General features: G+C 42.3%; 1 protein-coding gene across 1 annotated transcript; it reads left to right on the top strand.

Annotated features, from left to right (window-relative positions):
* Positions 1–1,226: 1,226 nt before the first annotated feature.
* trpv4 (transient receptor potential cation channel, subfamily V, member 4) lies at positions 1,227–16,687 on the top strand. The gene is made up of 17 exons (XM_034090266.1): positions 1,227–1,424; positions 2,524–2,605; positions 3,210–3,658; positions 4,372–4,547; positions 5,925–6,077; positions 6,769–6,909; positions 10,888–11,186; positions 11,315–11,494; positions 11,694–11,852; positions 12,581–12,673; positions 12,806–12,879; positions 13,182–13,347; positions 13,507–13,573; positions 14,095–14,399; positions 14,818–14,945; positions 15,038–15,159; positions 15,282–16,687. The coding sequence occupies exons 2-17, from the start codon at positions 2,597–2,599 to the stop codon at positions 15,380–15,382; spliced, it is 2,622 nt and encodes an 873-aa protein (XP_033946157.1). The 5' UTR covers positions 1,227–1,424; positions 2,524–2,596; the 3' UTR covers positions 15,383–16,687.
* Positions 16,688–22,629: the final 5,942 nt, after the last annotated feature.

Genomic DNA, 22,629 nt, shown 5'->3' with positions numbered 1-22,629 from the left:
ATTGTCCAAAGTTATTTGTTTTTTCCAGGCACCTATTCTGAAAAGATAACTTTTTTACAAGATGCTGCACGAATACTGTTATAAACAGTTTCTTTCAAACATGCTTGTGCCTTGTAGCCACAGAGCACTTTAGTGACCTTTTCTGCCTTAAGAAAAGTATGTGTATCACTTTGTGTAAAGCAGGCACCAGATGTTAATTATTACTGCCTCTTTCTTCCATGCTATGCAGGATGTACTTATGTATTCTAACTATAAAGCAATACTCTGTCCCCTCTTCTCTCAGGTTCTCACATTACACTGAATGTGTATTTTCTTTAAACTTCTTCGGTCAATGTGATGTAAAGTGTTGCATTAAAACTGTGTTACCTTCAACACAGTGATTAGACAGAATTGAAATGCTTGATGAAGCACATTACATTTCAAATGGGACAAATTGAGAGCAATCCAACCTCAAATTAAGGGTTTGTCGGTGTCCTTTCGTTAGTCAGTGTTCTTTTAAGTTGATGTGCTGAAATGCTCAGCTAATGTCTCTTGTGGCTGAGATTATCTTGCAGTGCAAATATATAATGCAAAAAAACAAACCTTTTATTTTCAATGTATGTAAACTATAATTTACAATAAAAAATATTTAATAATTTATGTAATTTTCTTAATTTTTTGGTGAAGCTATACAATTTTCCACAATCTTTTTAACTGATTAACTCTGCTCACATCTTCAATGGCGGAAAGTAAATACGTATGTTTATTCTAATTCCTATTCTGATAACGTACGTTCTAATTCTAATGCATTTTATTGGATTGCATTGCTAATAATGATCCAGTAATACAATATTACAATTTATGTTTATATAAAATCATGAACGCTGGATTTTTACTCATAATAATGTTTATTACTAGTATATTACGTTATAATAACATATGTTTTGCATTTACTCATGTAATGGACCTTTGTCTTGCAGTACAAATAATAATTTCTCACAACCATGTAGAAAGAAGTTAATATTTGACCATACAAAAGCTTTAAAAGTTATGAAAGCTGAAAACAAAAGGTCTTGACATGACATGACTGATGACGATGTAAATGTATAAACTTTCCAGGATGACGAGAGAGGCTCAGAGTTACCTTTAGTGTTTTGTTTGAGTAAGCGCCTAGCGGCCGTCTCTGGTACTGCAGCGGTCACTTGTCCCACCCAAAACCTGTGAAAGCATCCGTTGTTCTGGCGGACTTTACCGGCACTCCGACGCTCGAGTCAGAGGGATAATAACTGTGATTTAGTTGGAGTCAAAGCGTTTTGTGTCACATTAAACTCGCAAGGACAACAAAGGAGCCTCTTCCACGAGACTGAGAGGGAGAAATACAGTTTCAAACTTTTGGAAAAAGCTTCGGACTAGTTTACCAAATAAAACCAAGAGATAAGATCAAGGTAAGTAACACTCCTGATCCCTTTGGTTAATTAAATGCCTTCAGAAAAGTACGATTGAGGTCGTATTAGTGTATGAGTTATAAAGACGTTTCTATTATTTAACACAGTGTTCATACTCAGTTCTAGAAATGTCTTTTAAGTTTATATTTTTGCCCAGTTAATCCATATGATTTTTTATAAATCGTGAGATCTTTCAAATCTAATAGCGCTGTATGAATGAGCTGTTGTTGTTGTTACTGTTATTCCCAGTAGCCATATATATATATATATATATATATTATATATATATATATTAGACTCCAGGCAGAGCGTCCAGCCTCTCTGGCTCTGGATAGTGTCACATCAGCAGCAGTGACTTTGGGCAGGAAGTCTTATATCTGTGAGGTTACATCACCCACATTTAGTTACAAGAGGATGTACACTCTTCTGACCCAATACGTGGATAAGATCTGAGCTTTGGGTCCTCTTTCTTTTTGTATTTTATGATCCTATTTTATCACTGTGACAGGTTTAATACTCAGCGGGTCCTCTCTGCCTGACATCTTCCCCTAATAACTCTCTGTGTTCCTCTGTATTTTTACCATCAAATGCCCATTGAGGTGTAAAGGCATGATAATCCCTGTGTGTCAGGAAGGCTTGTGAGTCATTCCTCCCCCTTAGTGGGACCCCTGCGCCCTGTTTGTGTTGCTCCCTTTATATATACAGTCTATGGTTGCTCCTCTGCAGCAAAGTCTGGCTTAGATAACTTGTCAATGTCATGAACAAACCCAGGAAGGCATATGATTTGTAAGGAAGCTTCAGGGGAACTTGTGACTACATAGGATAATGTAGCAGTAACCTGTGTGTTCGTGAGTGCAGAAAAGCAGTCGTATTGAGGTGTTAAACATACAGGTGGTGCGATTCTGCCTGCAAGAGGAAACAGTAACTTCTGACCAATGAGAGGCCGGAGTCAGAGACATGTTATTAGTGTTGGCATCAGACCTGTCCTTTTCCTTATATCCCAACCCCAAACGTCAGAGCTCCTTTATTTCACCCAGGACCTACATTTTATATTTCTCTCTCGTGTGTCAGTTGATGGTCACTCTTTTTGTTTCTACAGGACGCCCACATGCTTCAGCATCCTTTCCAGTTTCCCCTGAAGAGGAATTTGGCACACCATTGTGATAAAAGGGATGAATGAGGTACGGTGGGGTTGAAAGCCATTGTCTAGTCTACCTTAAATTGTAAACTTCCGGGGATTTGAGGGGGTTCATTTGATAATTGTAGACTCAATGCAATTTTAATGTTAGTTAAATCAAATGTGTTGGCCCATTTTTCTCTCTTTAAAGTGGCTTGTGTTTTGTGGATTGTTTATTTGGTTCTCCTTATGTTTATCTTTTGTATCTCACAAGGTAAGTGACTTGATATACAATTATTTTGCAAAATGATGTGCTGTAACTTGCCACAAAGGCAGGGAAGAAGAAGAAAGGAATGTAAGATATTGACTACTCATATACGACTAAGTAATCTCCAACCTAAGAAATGAGATACAAATCAGAAAACATGGGTGAGTCCCAGAAATGAATGGGTACCAAAAAAGTGGAATAACAACTAGTTGGTTTATTGAATCCTGCATGAGTCCAAATGCTGTAGCCTTGGTAACACTGAATGAATAGGCTACATCACTTTTGTGTGTTAACAAGGAAACTCCAACGGCACCTTTAAGACTTATTTTTCCATGTGTACAAGACTTTCTTGACTACCTTAAGGCGGTGCAGCTCACCCAGAACATTTTGTGTATTCCAGGGCCGCTCTGCTCTCTTTAGAAGGTGCCACCCTGTCCTGTCCAAGGCCGACACCCTCTCATCAGCTGCCCTCTCTGTGGACACAGGCGATGGCGGGGCCGCTAAGCCTGAGAGCGATGCAGCGCTCGCCCTGTCTGAGTTCTCCCACCTGTTTGAGAACGGGGACGGTTCTCCGTCAACTCAGGACACGAGTCAGGACACGAGTCAGGACTCGGCCCTGGAGCTGGTTCAGCCCGGCCAGCCCGCAGAAAGCAGGCAGAACCTGCGGATGAAGTTCCAGGGTGCTTTCAAAAAGGGCATTTCCACCCATATGGACCTATTGGAATCCACCATATACGATTCAAATGTGGTGCAAGGCCCCAAGAAAGCACCAATGGACTCGCTCTTTGACTACGGGACATACAGGAACACCAGCAACCAGAAGAGACGCAGGAAGAAACTCCCAAGAGGGTGTGTTTCCCGAATCTCATAATGTGTGTCTTTTTAGAATTGATAGTTTAGGGGTTCCTGACTTAGTGAAACTAGACTGAAGAGAGCTGGTTGGAAAAATGGTATCATAAAAAAGGAAAAAACTACCAATTCCACTCTGTAAACAGAGGTGTGCCACATAAGAAAGTACACACACACACACACACACACACACACACACACACACACACACACACACACACACACACACACACACACACACACACACACACACACACACACACACACACACACACACACACACACACACACACACACACACACACACACACACACACACACACACACACACACACACACACACACACACACACACACACACACACACACACACACACACAGGCAGACAAACACATCCTCACACACACACACATTCAGGCCATTCACTGGTCGAACAGAGAGCATGTTGTTGGTCTCTCTGCAGCCATTGAGGTAATATTTAGGCTGCTCTACCTGTCCCATAAACAAAGAGCTCTTTCTTCTGGAACACTCAAGGGTGTGGATTTTTGCTTAATAGATGGTTTGTTGTTCATTACATCCATTCAAGTCTAAATGTTATGTCAGAATCCATGGATTCAAATGAAAAACACGACAAGTAACGATTTTGTTTTAATAACTTATATGCATTTGACCATGAATGTATGAATACATGTCTTGTTTTTGTGTCTCCTCAGTAAATCTGAGACAACCTGTGATGATGTTCAAAGCTCTGACCCACCGAGAGTCATGAAAATATTCAACCGCTCGCTCCTGTTCGACTGCGTGTCACGCGCAGACGCAGAGGCCCTGGAAGGCCTCTTGGAGTACCTGCAAAGTCAGGAAAAGAGGTTAACGGATGAAGAGTTTAAAGGTGAGTCTAAAATGTGTAGGTTGGCACTTGCATCACATAATCAACAAAGTTGTGTTTGGATAGGAATGCAGTTTTTTTCACACAGATTCATTTGACACAGTCTCTGTCCAAATGCCCTGTCTTGAATGTTTATTCTGCCTTTGCTCGGCAACAGAAACTCAGTTTATCTGGGGCCGACTTCTACCTTTGGCCTTTTTTCTTCCCCTGCTCCCCTCTTTGCTTGTTTTGGCTCAAAGGATATGAGAGGGAAAAGCTGGAGTTGTGTTTGTGTCCTGCTAGAGGCAGGCCTATAGGAAGGCTTCCTGTGTGTCGAAGCACTTTTTACAGGCTTATAACAAGCAGCAGAGAGAAATCACAGCAAACTGCCATCTCCTTCATGGAGTTAAACAAGCTACACTGTTTCTTCTTTTGAAACTAAGAAACTAAAAATAGAGAAGGGCTTTCTTGACCTCTGTCATTGAGAGTTTGATCTATTTCATTATTTGCGTGCGACATTTCCCAAAATTATAATTCACTACTACTATATTCCCAGCAGGAACACACACGAGTACTGCTGTCATTTCCAGGGGAACAGAGGAAAGATTGTGGAATAGTGGAATTTCAGTCGGACAACTCACGTGTTCCTTTAACATGTTTATTAGAAGCAGCATATAGTTAAGTTTGGCGAATAGGCTCGGCATCATCACTCCATAGATATACATAGCAGGATGAGTGATGATTAAATAACTAACCCTGAGCCTACAGGTGGAAGCTGAGGTGGTGGTGGTGCAGCAAGCAGCAGCGACGTAGAGGTAGCTGCAGCAATAGCAGCAGCAAGCAATGCATGGAGAGAGATCTGGCAGGTTCAATAGAGCGGCATATTAAGGAGACTCTGTTTGGTTGGTTGTAGAGCGGCAAGGGGCGTTATGTATGAATGCAGCATAAGTGCTCGAGTTGACTGCCTGAACTAGCTCGCAGGCTTCGCCCCATTAGTTAAAAAATGGCAATGATTATATTATTAAGAGCTTATATTCAGCCAGCTTAAATACCTGAATATAAGTGTTGTAAAGATTGTGTAAACATTAATTAAAAAAGCTTTAAACGCAAAGGAATAAATAATCTGCTTTTTTTAGTTACATGTAATTCATAAACAATTGAAATAATAGATACAAGTAAAGAAAAATTGATTGAAATGTGCTGTTTTTGCAATTAGTAGAACATATGTAAACTTAACCAAACCAACCTGAAACAGCAAACGACACTGACATTCATATGACTGATTTGAAACTATATACATTCTAATAAAACATTATTGGTAGTGTTGATGAAGTTATACTTAAATTAAAAGGTGCACTTAAACTAAAACTGTTGTTGTTTCTAATTTCATTTTCCCATCAGAGCCGTCCACAGGTAAGACATGTCTGCCCAAAGCCCTGCTGAACCTTTACGACGGGCAGAACGTCACCATCCCTCTGCTGGTGGACATCGCAGAGAAGACCGGAAACCTCCGAGAGTTCATCAACACGCCCTTCAGGGACGTCTACTACAGAGGTATGGACACAACCCAATAATGACTATACTATACTATACTATGTTTTATACAAGATGGTCCCATCATCTTCCACTGAGCTGAAGCTGGCACAGACGGTGTCTTGTTGAGAGTTATTGAAGCTTGTCTGGCTGGAGGTTGAGGCCCTGGGGAAAGATAAGGACTGTGTTTACGTTATGTATGTGTATGTACAGCTACTATTACAGCTCTGTATGATAATGAGAAGATCCAGGCCTCGTTTGTTAAATCCCTTACATTATTTTTGACCAAACAGTGAAGGAATACTTTTCACCTTTAAAAAAATAGGTTTTAAAAACAGCTTTTTCACACATGTTATGGTGTCTCTCTTTCCCCTGATTTAGGTTAGCCCTAAATTCTATAATTTTCATTCGATTTTTATGATAGCATACGTAATACGTTCTACATAAGTATGACTGCTCATAAATAGCTCTCACCTCTCATGGCTCTTAGCGAGTTTCTTTAATGACCTCAACGCTCAAGCCTATGATTGGTCATCAGAGGCCCCCCTTTCTCTTTTATAACTGTGCCATTATTGCTTACAGAATGACTTTCAACATTTTCTTAACTACTTCTGCGAAACGCATTATTTTCACTGATATGTATTCTATTGAAAACAATCACTTTGGAAAACTAATGATATTTAAAGTGTTTCTTTATAATTGTATTTTTCAGGTCAGACAGCGCTCCACATCGCTATAGAGCGGCGCTCTAAGCAGTATGTGGAGCTGCTGGTGGAGCAGGACGCTGATGTCCATGCCCAGGCGAGGGGACGCTTTTTCCAGCCCAGAGACGAGGGGGGCTACTTCTACTTCGGTAACGACCTTTGCAGCTCATAAATCTAATGTGGAAACTAAAGAGTTCATTCAGCTTCTGTTATTCCACTTTCCGCAGACCTTTTACTCCATCTTTATGTGACAAAACACTATAGGCAGACGTTTATCGGGAGACAACTAGAAAACTGTTTATCTGTTTTCTGCCTTTTCTTTTCATACGGTAGTAATGATGTTGTGTGGATGTGGTTTCTATGACTTCACTTGTCACTCTTTTAGTTTCCTTCCTGGCTCTGAGTTCCCGCTTCACTCACAAGTGGTATTCTGTCTTCTAAGATACAGAGTTGCCTCATAGCAGCTGCCAAGAGGAAAATAGTTGGTACACGTTCCTGGTAAAGAAAACTAGCCAAATGAGGTGACATGATACCCCACCCTTTTTCCTTTAACGTGGCAGAAAGTTGGCCGAGCAAACACAGTCAGGATACTGCTGTGGTCCAGAGGTGAAGGCCAAATGTTTTCTGAAGTATCGTACGAGAAACTGTCATCATAGGCGCTCCAAATACACATGAAAAGACAAGCATTATGTCATAGGAGATTGTCCATTGAAAGGTGTCAAGTGTGCTGCCATGAGGAAAAGTAAACAGTGCTGCTGACCCTCCTCTGGCTCTAAGAGAGGAAAATACATCCCAGGGGGGACAGGGGGGGAAAAGTGGCCTGGGGATTAATTGACAGACAGGCCCACTTAATGCGCGGCATGTATCGGCCGGCCGGCGACGAAAGTATGTTACTTAACAAAAAACCCTATGCATTTTATGTTATTTTGGACCATTATTCATATATTAATCACATTACCTGAGCAGCCCTTGAGTTGCCTAGAGCAAAATAGTTACGGCATATATTTAGTGATTTTAATGTTAACAGATCATTGATGCAATAACATTTGGACCCAATTTGCCTGACTTGACGCATGGAATAAAACATGGGCGTAGGAAGCATCCTCCATGTGGGTGAGACAATTTAACAGGGGGTGTGGGCAGGTGGTGGACCTCACCTCCTCTAGGGGGGTCCGGGGGCATGCTCCCCCGGGAAGATTTTTTTTTTTAAATGTTGACGTTAAATGCATCAATCTGATCCATTTTGAGAGCAAATTAGGGACTAAATCTATGGCAGTCAGTAGGGGCTTGGACTGTGAGCCGTAGGGTCGCCGGTTCAAGTCCCCGACCAGACCTACATTTGGAGTGCATGTGGACTTCTACTTGGAGAGTTCCCAGTTCACCTCCTACCGTGGTGCCCTTGAGCAAGGCACCAGACATCCCCCTTCCCCCCTCACTCCCATTGCTCCGCGGGCGCTGTACAATAGCTGCCCACTGCTCCTAGTATAGACTCCTGGTACTAGGATGGGTTAAAAGCAGAGAACACATTTCACTGTGTGTGCTGTGTGCTCTGCATGTGTGACCATTAAAGAGGGTTACATCCCTCCCTCTTCTTCTTCTTCTTCTTCTTCTTCTTCTTCTTCTTCTTCTTCTTCTTCTTCTTCTTCTTCTTCTTCTTCTTCTTCTTCTTCTTCTTCTTCTTCTTCTTCTTCTTCTTCTTCTTCTTCTTCTTCTTCTTCTTCAACACCCATATAAAACAGCAAGTGGAGGCAAAAGTGACTGCACCCAAAACAATAAACCTGCTAGCTAACTAGCCTAAACTCAGTAACAGAATGTGGGCAACACGTTCTTCTCCACAGCCGCGCGACCTCTGAGTCAGACATCACTTCCCCCTTTTCTATCCTATGGGTACAGCCGTACAGCCACTCCCCCTGAACCCCGTTGTAACAACATAATAAACTTTTTGGGGATGCAGCTTGGGATGTGAGGACATGGCTTAGAAAGGGCGTGTCGCCTTCTGTCCTGCCAGTGTTGGCAGGACATTAATTAAAATGTCGAACTCGGACTTCATTTTAAGGACATTTCGGCCAGGGGTGTAGAGCTATATTTGTTTAAGCACCGGATTGACAAAACAGGAGAGGAGAGTGTGTGCACCAGTCTGCCTTGATCTATGTATTCATGTCCGTGACACTCACAGTATCTGCTGCCCGCAGCTGTTTTATAGAAGGAAAACTTCCTTCACTTCATGAAATCTCTGCGGCACCAGGAGGCAGCGGGATGGTTAACTCAGCCTCTGAGAAGAGGAGCGCGCACCGCCTTTCACGCACCGCCTTTCACGCACCGCCTTTCACGCACCGCCTTTCACGCACCGCCTTTCACGCACCGCCTTCACTGTGTTTACCTTCAGAATCATTAGAAAGGCTAAAGAGCGGTGTGGCTGATGTGTTTTAACCACACACACACACACACACACACACACACACACACACACACACACACACACACACACACACGATTTAAACGCAGACTTTTGTTCCTCCATGTTACGTTGTTATTGTTTCACTGAGCGGACCTGCACATTTTTTTCAAACGCTCCCCTTTTTGGTCCATCTGCGCGGTTTTGTGCGCTGTGATGATTCGGCTGTACCTTTAGTAATGAATATTAAATGTTGAGAGGAAATCTTTCCACCAATAATTCCAATAAGTATTCCAAAATTTATTCACTTCAGGTTTACGAAAGTAACTGTAATCAGATTACTCATGTTTCAAATGTAACGCCAGCTGAATACAGTTACTTGATTTTTGTATTCTTTTTTTATTTATTTTTTTACTATTGTTTATTTGTATTTTTCAGTTATAAAATAAACAGACATTGCTCCAGATAACAGAACATACAACAACACATGTAACAACAAACAACTAAACAAAACGTAACGGGGGGATGCAAGGATGACTTCCTAAGACAGCTGATTGTGACATACATAGGACATTTCATACACAATACATTATACATTACATTATACATTATACATTACACAGGAGATGCTATATTGATAGGGTCAGATAGGAAGGCTGCGGACAGTGAACCGCAATCCTCCTGTCTCCCCTCAAAATCCCCCAGCAGAGAAGCTGCACGCTCCATGTTCAGTAGGTCCAGATACTCCCTCAGCCATGAGTCCCTAGTAAAGCAGGCTGGTTTGCGTTCCTTCCAGTTTAGTAAGATGAGTCTTTTTCTGGCTAAACAGCCCAATGTCCAGAGCCGATCGGCAGTCCTTGCAATATTGCCATTGATTTTTTTATTCTGATTACGTAACGCCGTTACATGTATTCCGTTACAACCCAACCCTGGCCACACCCCACTGGGCTGGGCCGGAACACTTACAAATGCAGCACCGGCCCACTGGGGAAACTCCCGGTATTCCCAATGGCCAGTCCGCCACTAAAGTCAACACTGCCCTCTGTGGTGTCTGTTAGGGCACAACTTACTACATAACTATGTGTTATATAATAACACTATTTCCTTTAAAGCCTTCTGAAGATAAGAAGATGTCTTCAACATCACTGAAAGAAAGGTAGCTTGTATTTGTACCTAACCCCATTTTAAAAAATTGTTTATTTGATTACATTCATGTATTATATTTCTCAATCATCACAGAGGAGATGATTTCTATTTGCACTTAGCACGGTTGTCATTCCCAAATCCCAGCGTGTCCGGGCGCAGTGTGAGTAATTTGCTGCGGAGCTTTGCACTGAGGTGAACAGGAACCTGGCAGTGCTGATGGCTAATGGGATTTAGACTCACGCTAACACTCTGCATGCACCCGTGCAAATCCATGAAGAGGAGCGTTTCTATGTGAGGTGACAAAGTAATCTGTCACCCATGGCAACGGCTCATTTTCAGCAGCTGCTTTTGGCACTCTGGCCCCATTGAGCCCCTCCCTCAAACAACTGCTAATTGTGCTGTTTTCATAGCGGGGATTTAAATCAAATCTTTGATCCAAGTTTAGTAAGCTTTGCAAAAACATGCAGAGGCCAGCTACAGTTCTCAATTAAACCTCCTGTTGATTTGCCTTTTTTAAATCTGAAATACAATTCATTTACTCTCCTGTAAATTCAGTATGAAGTTCTATCTCTGTGTCTGTTTTCAGGTGAGCTGCCTCTCTCACTGGCTGCATGCACTAACCAGCCTGACATAGTGCACTACCTGACTGAGAATCCACACAAAAAGGCCGACCTGCGGCGCCAGGACTCACGTGGAAACACAGTGCTGCACGCCCTAGTGCACATTGCGGACAACACCAAGGACAACACACGTTTCCTCACAAAGATGTATGACCTGCTGCTAATCAAGAGCGCCAAACTCTACCCAGACTGCAGCCTGGAGACGGTGTTTAACAACGATGGCATGTCACCCCTCATGATGGCCGCCAAGCTGGGCAAGATCGGGGTAGGGATAATGATACAGCAGTGTGGGAAGCAGCATCATTATAATAAGAGAAATGTGGAGCACAGCACCACAGGTCATAACGTTGTTAGGTGAAAGCTCAGTAGGTACTTTTCTCCATATTCCTCCAGGTTTTTCAGCACATTATCAGACGGGAAATCAAAGATGAGGAAGTTCGTCATCTGTCACGGAAGTTTAAGGACTGGGCCTATGGACCGGTGTACTCCTCCCTCTATGATCTGTCTTCACTGGACACATGTGGAGAGGAACCGTCTGTGCTGGAAATCCTGGTCTACAACAGCCGCAATGAGGTGAATACGACGTTTATTAATTCAATCAAACTATGAAAAGAAACAGCACAGTGTCTCTCAAGATCATAGCATTAAGAGCAACAACACACCTAGCATGACACATGTATTTAACATAAAACTGCTGTGCGATAAAAGATTGTGTTTTATTATTTTATTTCCAGTACATTATATCAATGTTTATTTCTGGTCTTGTTGTCAGAACCGCCATGAGATGCTGGCAGTGGAGCCCATCAACGAGCTGCTGAGGGCCAAATGGCAGAAGTTCGGTGCCGTCACCTTTTACATCAGCGTGGTTTCCTACCTCATCACCATGATCATCTTCACCGTCGTGGCTTATTACCAACCTTCACAGGGAGAGGTGGGTGTGAACATGTGTCCACGTCAGATCTCATAGCAGCAGATTGATCTGAAATTTAAATATGACCATGCAGTATCGAATTGTCAGGATGCCACGTGAACACATTTTATTTGACCATAAATGCTATTTCTTTCTCATTTAGTAAATATGTATATACAGTAGCCTGTACTGTATGTATGATGTATCTGAAGACCACATTTGTTGTAGGCTACATCTGATAGCTTCAAAGTGTTTTTCTAAATGAAGTGTTTATGTAACAGAGCAGAACACATGCATTCTCAATGTTAACAATTTTGTATTGAATGAATGTTTCAATGTTTTGAGTTACTTCCATCTGCTTTCCTGCCCGAAAGTAAATAGAAGATTGATACCGCTTGCATATCTATACATACATGTATCTACAGCCCTCAGCTGCCTATCTGAGCTTAAAACAGCTCGCATTGTTCTGTCGAGGTTTCTCTTGTTAACATATTATATCTTATTTGTTTAACCTTTTCTTTACACATATGCACACGTGATCATCCTATGCATGGTTCTTAATTCACATAGCCCTTATTGACAATCTTTTCATCCAAGTCTCGGCAAGACAGTAAATAGGTGTCGTCCCCAAAATGTTGAACTCATTCTTGAACTCACCATTATAAACTGATATGGTGTACTTTAATATGTTTAACGCTATAATGTTTATATTGAGTATATCTAAATGTCTGCTCCTCCTTTCCTTCCAGCCTCCATACCCTTACACAAAATCCTCTGACTACCTGCGCATGGCGGGGGAGATCATCACCTTGGCGTCAGGAATATTCTTCTTCCTCACCAACGTGAGTCCATTTGCTCTGATGCCTCTGGTTTGATCATGTGTTGCTCATGATGTCTCCAAGTCTCTTGCGTCAAACTCAAACCTGTAAAAGATGTCGGTGTCATTATGGAAATGTCTCTCCTGCTCTTTGCAGATTAAGGACCTCTTTTTGAAGAAGTGCCCTGGGGTGAAGTCTTTATTTATGGATGGGTCTTTTCAACTGCTGTAGTAAGTCTCCATCCTCTGTCCTTGCTCCTTCTCTTCTTCCCCTCGAGCGCAGATTTTGCTGACTTGTACTCAAGGCACATTTTGCAATCTCTAAATCGAGTAAGGAATTAATTTCTTAACCTCGTAACCTGGCACAGTTTACATATTTAATGATCCAAACAAAGAGGAGAGAGTATTGAGCCCCTCTATGAACTGTGTTGATGTACATTAATAGCATATTCCCGTGTTCAGTAATTCATTCAGTATCACAGATTTCCCCATTGGAGTTGGTTCAAGACAAACTCTTCCTCTGTCCCCTCTAGCTTCATCTACTCGGTGCTGATTGTAGTCACAGCTGCTCTCTACCTGTCTGGCATTAAGGCCTATGTGGCTGTGATGGTGTTTGCACTTGTCCTCGGCTGGATGAACACGCTTTACTTCACCAGAGGCCTGAAGCTCACTGGCACCTACAGCATCATGATCCAGAAGGTTAGATCAAGGAAAAAGTTAGCCAATGAAAATGAATTAACCTTAGATTTCACCATGGCTGTGGAAATTCAGCAATACTTGAGTGACAACGTTCCGTCTGTTCTCTTGATAATCATAATTTCCATGTGTCTTAATGCTGATTTTATTTTTGGTTCACAGATTCTTTTCAAAGACCTTTTCAGATTCCTGCTGGTATACGTGCTCTTCATGATTGGTTATGCATCAGGTAGGAACGGTCACCTAACTTTAGAGATCAGCATTGCTGAAAGGGATAGTTTAATATTCTGGGAAAGGAGAGATAGCACTAATACTCTAATTTATGTCCACTAACTTTATAAATATAAAGCTACAGCCAGGAGCCATTGAGCTTAGCTTAGAGCATACAGCCAGCATGGTGTTTGCAGTTTAGCTAAGCTAATGTCTCCTGGATGTAGCATCATATTACACAGAAAGAAAAGAGTGCTATCTCCTCAAATGTACTTGTATTTATATTGCATACATCTGTATTTGGTCTATGTGAAAGGCATTATAAAATATTTGTAATGTTTGTTGATTATGCAAATCAACAAACATTACAAATATTTCATGTCCAGGGACTGCAGACGGAAATGAGCTGTTAGCTATAATCTGGCATATAGCATCTCCATCTATATAGTATCTTTATGCACGGTCCTTGTTCATAATAATAATGTGTGTCTCTCCCAAAATGTTGGACAGACACATAACCCAGCTCCTCTGTTCCCTCAGCCCTGGTGGCCCTGCTGACGGTGTGTCCTCCCCCGGGGACAGAGTGTGAGGGGGGCTGCCCCACCTACCCCGACTGCAGGGACCAAGACACCTTCAGCGCTTTCCTGCTGGACCTCTTTAAGCTGACCATTGGGATGGGAGAACTGGACATGATTCACAGTGCGCAGTATCCTGCAGTCTTTCTCATCCTGTTGGTTACCTACATCATCCTCACGTTTGTCCTGCTGCTTAACATGTTGATCGCTTTGATGGGGGAGACCGTGTCACAGGTGTCCAAGCAGAGCAAGAAGATCTGGAAGCTTCAGGTGAGCTCCAAGTACATATTTGTTTTAGGCATTCATTAAAGAGTCAGTTTCACGAAAACATGTACATCTTTTTAACTCTCCATGCTAAAGTGTTGGTTTATTTTTGGAGGGTTGTAAAGTATTTATCTCTGAGAATTCTGCGTCCACTCCAACACATTATTACCATCCGTGCTGCTCCGTGAGGCTGAACTGTAACACCAGTATGTTTACAGGTTTGAGATGTACCATTTCTTTTCACTTTCCCAGTTTTTCAGTGAAGGCAGAAATAACCCTAACCCTAAAAGACAATATATCACAATTGATAATACAAAATTCAAAATCCACCTGCATTACTAGTTACCAGGAGTTGAGTAATAAAACATATTTTAGATGTTTGAGTGTCTTCGATACCCTTACTAATCATGACCCATACTCACAGTGGGCAACAACCATATTGGACATCGAGCGCTCTTTCCCAGTCTGCCTTCGCAAGTCTTTCCGAGCCGGGGAGATGGTGACTGTTGGGAAAAACTGGGACGGCACACCTGATCGACGCTGGTGCTTCAGGTATAATGCATGACTCATATCACACTCACTCAGCAGCGCCTATAGCACATTAAAGGAAACTGTACATCCGAATGTTGTCTTGTTTTCATCAGGGTGGATGAGGTGAATTGGTGCCACTGGAATCAGAACCTGGCAATAATCAACGAGGATCCAGGCAAGAATGAGACCTGCCAAGCCAATGGGTTGCAGCAGAGCGTCAAAGCCTTGCGGAGAGGTGAGATTTTCACTGTGCTCTCATGAATAAATGCATTGACAAATAAGTATATATTCATGTGGAGCGCACACTAACTTATTCATACAGATCAAACCAAAATCCTTCTTCTTATCCCCCTCTAGACCGCTGGTCCACAGTGGTTCCGCGGGCGGTGGAGTTTAGTAAGGCTCCACGGCCTCGTGATCTGGTGGTGGAAATGGAGCCGCTGACGCCCAGATACTGAGGCCTGCAGGAGGCTGACAGCAGAGAGCCATCAGCACCAGTGAGAGGGGACCATGTGCTCAATAGGTGGTGGACTCATTAGCCAGATGTCATGTGCCTTTTGTTGAAAAGAAAGTATTACAAATATATGAATGTAATCAGTGTGATAGGACTGATCACACAAAGACACTGGATGTGTAATGGCTTAGAGAATCACTGATCTGTAAAACACCAAATACAGGTAAAAACACCAACGCTGAGATAAAAGAATGAGGAATATTTAGCATTAAGGACACAGAGAGCTATATCCTGCTTTTTATTTATCATAAAAGATAGAAAAACATGTTGTAAAAATGTACTTTACCTCTGTAGTTCAGTGGCTGATCACTCAGGGATTCAAGAGAATCAAACATATTTCCAGTAGTAATATAATGTCACAGAATATAGAAAGATGGGTTTGATGATTTAACAGAAGCATAACCTCTGCATTATTCTCTCAGAAGTGTAAACAAAGGATTTGATAGAAATGTCATCTACTGATAAAATCCCAATGAGAGATATTTCTGCCTGAAAAATGCTTAAAGACTTATAGACAGATTCTGCTTGCTATATATTTAAGAGGTCCTTGTATGATGTATCATAAAGATTATATTGTATATGTTAATTTGTATTGTTCAGGCTATGGTAGTTAAGTGCATAGAAACAGTATATATGTTTTATACAAAGTGTATTTTCTCCCCAATTTGTATACCCTATTAATCAAATAGTTACAAAGTCTCAGGCTCGGGCAGTGCAGCTTTCATTTGAACTGAGACAATGCACAATGCCAATTTCTAATGTGTGCATTATGATATGAACACAAAGACATTGTTCTGAACAAGATGGGCATGATGAGCAGGTTATAGTTGTCAAGCACATATGCAAATGCGAGACAATAGCCTCCCGTGTTATGGGTTGTCTTTGAATATCCAGAGTTATTGTTCCTTTGCAGCTGGGGTATTTGCATAATCAACTCTCAGGCCTTACCATTATGTGCTTCCCTCTATTTGCTGCAGTGTTTTCATTGCGATTGGCTCCTTGCCTTATAGAGCATCTTGTTTATGCGCAACTAATGCTTGTATACACATATTTGTGTTATTGTTCTTCATGACAGGGTTTGATTAAGAGCAGATTCACCATACCATACATTTTCACTAATGCATTACTGTTGAGGGTCACAGGTCATTGTTCACTATGTTTACATTGTTTTTTGAAAGAGACATGTCTACGCATTTTTTGTATGTATTGCTGCACAGAACAATAAACACTGAATTTATTTTATGAACCACACAGTAGTCCGTCTTCCCATTCTTGTATAAAACTATGACTTTTTTTTCCTACATTTTTTTTGCAATCCCTACCCACGATACATGATTGATTTGATTTATCCTAGTATAATTGCTACTAACCAGCACCAGTAATATATATATATGATCCAATTAACTGTATGAAATTGTGAGGAAAGATTAAATACATTCGGGAAAAGACTAATAACAATAGCCACAAAAAGAAAGCAAGAAAGGAATATTTTTTCATTTGCGTTTTTGTAATGTGTTTGCATTTGTATTTTTACCAAGAAAAACTATTTTTTTTTTTATTCACAAACCTTTAAATATATACATTTAGGTTTATATCAATGTTGACACAAAATTGTTCTAATTGTTGCTTAAAAAATTAAATGTACTGTATTTTCAAATTGTTGTGACCACACATGTATATAATCTTTCTCAGAAATGTGTGTTCGTCTATAATATGTGTTATTGATTTTTATTATATTTTTTACAAAATGCACATTACACTTTATTCTCAAACAGTCACTACAGGATTTTGAGTCCTGTAGTAATAATTACTTGCAGTACCTCCTCTGGCCTGCTGATGGCTGCAGAGGGCTAAACTCCTGTCTGTGCTGCATGTGGAGATCCCTGTTAGCTGAGTCTACTCCTGCAGAAACTGTCGGGCACATATATTCTGTAATTATAGCTGTAAATATTATATTGTCAGTGCAAACTGTTATTAGCACTATAACCTTTAATAGGCTATAGTTTGTGGAATGCACTGAAGAAATGCCTTTTCGCAGTGTATCAGGTCTCATTGACCTCGCTGTTACACCTGGCCAGTAATTATGGGCTTTTTCCTTCCTAATGAAACCACAAGCTGGCAACAATTTATGAACTGTTTCACTGCTTCTCACCTTTCATCATTACCCCTCACCTTTATTTTCCCTTTTAAAACGCTCCAGTGGTGATTCTCACTGATAACCAGGCTCTCACCTCTCCTCCTCCTCCTCCTCCTCCTCCTCCTCCTCCTCCTCCTCCTCCTCCTCCTCCTCCTCCTCCTCCTCCTCCTCCTCCTCCTCCTCCTCCGTCTGAGGCCAGCAGTGCTGAAGGACACAGGGAATCTCTCACCACCTCAGAGAAGAGGCTAATCCTCTTTGCCCCAACTTTAACTGGGCCACTAATCCTCCAGGTTTATCTAAGCAGTGAGCACCTAGCGCTGCTGACAACTTGGCCTGCCCTCCTCCCCGCAGCCTGCTAAGTAGGGCAGGGCTCGGTCCTGCAAGTGTCACTGTCAGCAACTCTGGAACCGCACACTTGAACAGGAAGTGTGATCTGTTAACAAAATGGCTCACTTGCTTGCGTGTGTGTGCTCGCTGCCACAAATGTGTCTCAAGAAACCAAAGTGACAGCCAAGCAGGATCATGTTGTAACTAACGGCCCTCTGTTAGCAACCACACATGGGGGGAAAGTTGACAGACTCAGCCAAAGGTCCTTAGTAAACTAACTAGCTTAGATATTGGCAGTACAAATTGCTCAGCTATTGTCCAGCCGGGTAAGCTTTACGGTGTTAAGGCTGATGAGTCTCAAGCAGATACCAGACTGGACTTCGGCCAACTCGTTCTTCATTCACTAACTAACGCCTCAGACTGTCTGATGGATTCAATGTGTAGTCTGAGGTCCAGCAGCTGGACACAGAGGGAAACATCCTATATATTGGTCACACTCTTAAATATTTCACTAATATCCAAAAAAGATGGACGGATAACAACTGAAAAACAGGGTTAATAACTAAAAGCAGGTTCCACATAGATTCAATGGGTGCTAATTTCCTTTCTTATAATAATTCCCTCTATAATATCCAGTGAAATATCTCAGCAAGGCGTGGGAGATGAGGAGACGGACATATTTGTTAGGTAGCGTGTGAGGTGACCTTTCAGTTCATCTCAGATGAAACGAGGCTGCTGAACCTGAAATGATTCAGAGTGTCTAAACTGACAGGCGAGGGCACGGCCACGGCTCAGCATCAGCCCGCTGCCCGGCCTCCATCGGCATCTCTCGTGATTTATTGTGAAATTGCCAGGGACTCAATGTGGCGTGCAGGTGAATGAGTTTCGCTAATAAGAGAAGCATTTCTGCTCCACAGAGCTCTTTTTCTGTCTGAGCGAGCGTGTATGAAATCAGTGTGCAGTCTCCCACTACCACACGCTCCGGTGGAGGCGACCGGCTCATCAGTCTGCAGCTTATCTGATGTTTCAGGTGGGTGGAGAGGTTGGGAGTAAGGAGAGAAAGGAGGGAAAAGCATCACTTTTCAGCTCTTGAAGCTACTTGTGTGGCTAAATATCAGAATGAAACACTACATGGTGTTCCATATCTTCTGGAAGTACATTTGTAGAAAAAAAAAGAAAAAAAGCACAAAGCATTTCTAATAGCTTGACATTGAAATATAGACTGCTCATGATCACATTTAAATGAAATGCGGAAAGAAATCACAGGTAACTTTCGGAGTGTAACACATATCAGTGGCTGTCCTTTTCTTTGGTCACAAAATAGGTTTAGATAAACGTTTTTTGAGACAGCTAATATTCCCTTATTTTATCACTCAATTGTCCAGGCCTCAGAAAAGGACATCTTGTCTTGGTCACTAAATTGCATTAGATACTTAGCTAGCCTTTGCCTCTGCTTAAGAGCAGTTTCTCCAAATCCTCATCCAGGAAAAATGTCAATCATCCGTGCAGTGTGCTGTCTATACTGTGGGTTGTTTTCCAGCATACTTAGTGATGCCACAATACTCTGCTGTAAAGGTGGAAAAGGTCAAGTGAACAACAGGATTGGAGAGCCCGGCATATGGCGGTGCATGGGCGAAGTGAATCCTAAGACTTATATGCTTACCTGCATTACTGGTAGTCTTAAAAATTGTTACGAAGATGTTTACGGCACGAGAGAGACGAAGTAAAGACAATGGATGGTTATAGCAACAAGACAGGCGTAGAAGTCATCTGCTTTATTTACTTATGTCAAACAATAATACATAAGAGAGGAGAGGTCAAATGAAAAACAACCATCTACATTGAAATAAAGAAATTTCCGTCCTGAGATTGACAAAAAGCAGGGAACAGCAAAAATATCTACCGTGGTTGTTGGGAGGGAGGGAGGGAGGGAGGGAGGGAGGGAGGGAGGGAGGGGAGACAGTGGCAGTTTGAGCAAATTGAAGATGATGGTTGTGGGGAGATTAGGGGGAGATTGCAGAACTGGAGAGAGGGTAAGGTAAGCAATCACTGGGATGCTTGGCTGTAGGCACATTCAAAAGTTGAAAACCCCACAACGAAAGGATTTTACAGCTTTTTTAATATTCAGACTTCTTCTTTCGAAATCTAAGACTTATCATTCTCCAAAAGAAAGCAAGGTATTCTTTACATTTTTTCATCCTGAGGAGACAAAATCATTTTTTTAAACAGAAATACAACACTGCAGGGAGAACAATAACATTTCCCATTTCCATATATATTATTTTCTCAAGGTTGCGGCACCCTCAGACTTTGGCAGCGTTGGTGCATTTGAGATCATTTGGGGGAAACAGCCCTGTTTGTCCACAGGAACATTCGCAGAGCCACACAAACAGTAAAAGGAAACAGGAAGAAAAAAAGCAAAATCCCCAGACTTTTGTGTTTGGATTGGATACAGCAATATACCCAGCACATAAACTAGATGACTATGGAGGCCATAAGCTTTTCCAGCTGAACATACATAGCTGTGACGCTGAAGAAATAAAACGCTGTAAACTCCTGGAATTACAACCTGCTGCATCGCCTTTTAGAAAACGGCTGTGGGTCTGTGCCTTTGAAGAAATATCCTGATTTATTTTGTGACCTGTGCTGAATGTTTACCTTTTTAAAACATTAATTTGTTTACTCACACACATCCCGTTCAGTTTGATTCACTAGCACAAAAAGAGATGGCAATGTGCTGTAAATCTGCACAAACACATCTTTTGATATTGTGCAACACAGCGATAAGGCTGGTGAGTCAACTAGACAAGCCTCTTCAGGACTGTCTCTACAGTATTGATTAAAGTATTTTCTTGCTAGGTAGGAGCCAATGACTTTATCTTCTGCAGACGCTAGGGAGGGATGCTGGGAAGGACTGTGAGATGAGAGCCCCAGGGGCCCAAGGGCAGCCAGGGGACACGACTGAGGATGACCAAAGCGGTGCGGTGGGGACATCAACCCCCCCCCCCTCTGTCATCTGTAGGTTAGAGAAGCAGCGCCAAGACTCTACGGAGCGAGCAGCTGCCTTTATTTTCTATATCCCTCCCCACCCTCCCGTCCCGTCTGTTGTGAGACTGAAAGAGCTGACCCTGCTCTGAACGCTGTCTCTCCTGCTCAGCAGTATTTAAGGTGCATAATATGCGACTAGACCTTTGCACTGGGTAAAGGTCTTCATGGACTTATTGGGATTTACTAAGGGGTTTTTACAACCAGCATAAGTCAATTCCCCTCCACTTTGCCTCAGGCCTTTCGCGCCCTTGAAAGCGTGTTAACAGTCGATAGTCTGTAGCCACACAGATAAGTTATAGATCTAAATGTCCTCACCAGATGATGTCTGATTTGAGTAATCTATCATTTCCTGGGCAGCGTAACTCTACATTTTTTATTGCAAGCATTAAAAACTGAATTACAAATAAAAATGTAGGCACAATAAGTCTTACAGGGAGGCATGTGATTCCTCAGAGGTTGAATCTGAATATGAGGCCGCAGAGCTGAGGAGGGGCGGCTGAAACCGGCACCAGGAACATGGCAATTATCCTGATTACTGATGCTTCGAGGCTCCTCTGACCCCAAATCCCTCCCTGTATCTCTCTCCCTCTTTCTTTCATTTTCTGAGATCTGTCACATCGCACGGGGCCCCTCAGCCAGGCAGGGAGCAACCATGTATAATCCAACAGAAAACAAATCCCCTCGATCAAACACAGCCCAGCTTTTTCAAGCAGGCCTCTGAGCACAGGCGCCATGGTGCGGCGCTGAGGCCCTCCGAGACGCTGCGGAGGCTGTGATTTAGCCCCCCCACCCGCCCTTAAAACCCTGCTGTCCTCCCCTTCAACGTCAGCCAGCCAGTCCTAACCTTCAGTTTGTTTAAGCACTGCTGAACCCTGTTGGCCCCGGACAGGGGGAGGGTGGGCTTAGATAATGACATGCCATATGCCACTCTGCCTCTGCAGCTGAGTGAGCCGTGCATGGATCAGCTCAGGCAAAAATCTATTTGAAATGTAATTCTATTATCCTAATATGGGCTAAGCGTCCATTGTCCAAATCAGGAATTGTGGAATGGAGCACAGTTGCAGGGCTAAGATGCGTCCCATCAATAGGAGCTCATTAATGTGTGTAAAGGACCAGGGGGACAGACAGTTTGGAGCCAGCACAGTAAAACATGTTGCCACAAAGCAAAGATGGTTCAAGTATTTAAATGGCAGCCCTATATGTTATACGTGCAAATTGACTATTATGTTTCTGCTGAAATTGAATTGGTTTCTGAGGAGTCGTCTTTTTTCTGTTGCATTCTAATGGGCTTAAAATGGCCAGATTCCTTGCAGTGCCTAATAGGAAATCCCTTGTTATTTGAAAAGGGTTTTATTTCAACCCTTTGAGTGAATGAATACTCTATCGGCAGTGTCCAGCAGCCAGGCGTCACCCAATATTCCCATTAGCAGAGGGGCCTGGTGCCTCAGACCTCCACTGGTGGGAAAGGCCAGACACCAGAAGCTCCACTGCCTCAAGTGTCTCCTCTCCACTTCCACATCATGTGACAGGGTTTAATGCATGGATGCAGGAGCCAAACGGAGGGGATTTAGGAACGGGATGTATCTGTAAATCTGTCACAATATTTCTACAAGACAGAAAGTATGCTAGAATCACAGTGTGGCGGGTATTAAGCTGTTGAAACAACATGAAACATTTTC

This window comes from Pseudochaenichthys georgianus, chromosome 9 (assembly GCF_902827115.2).
Source record: "Pseudochaenichthys georgianus chromosome 9, fPseGeo1.2, whole genome shotgun sequence".
Lineage (NCBI taxonomy): Eukaryota > Metazoa > Chordata > Actinopteri > Perciformes > Channichthyidae > Pseudochaenichthys > Pseudochaenichthys georgianus.
This window is presented reverse-complemented; position numbering and strand designations above follow the sequence as displayed.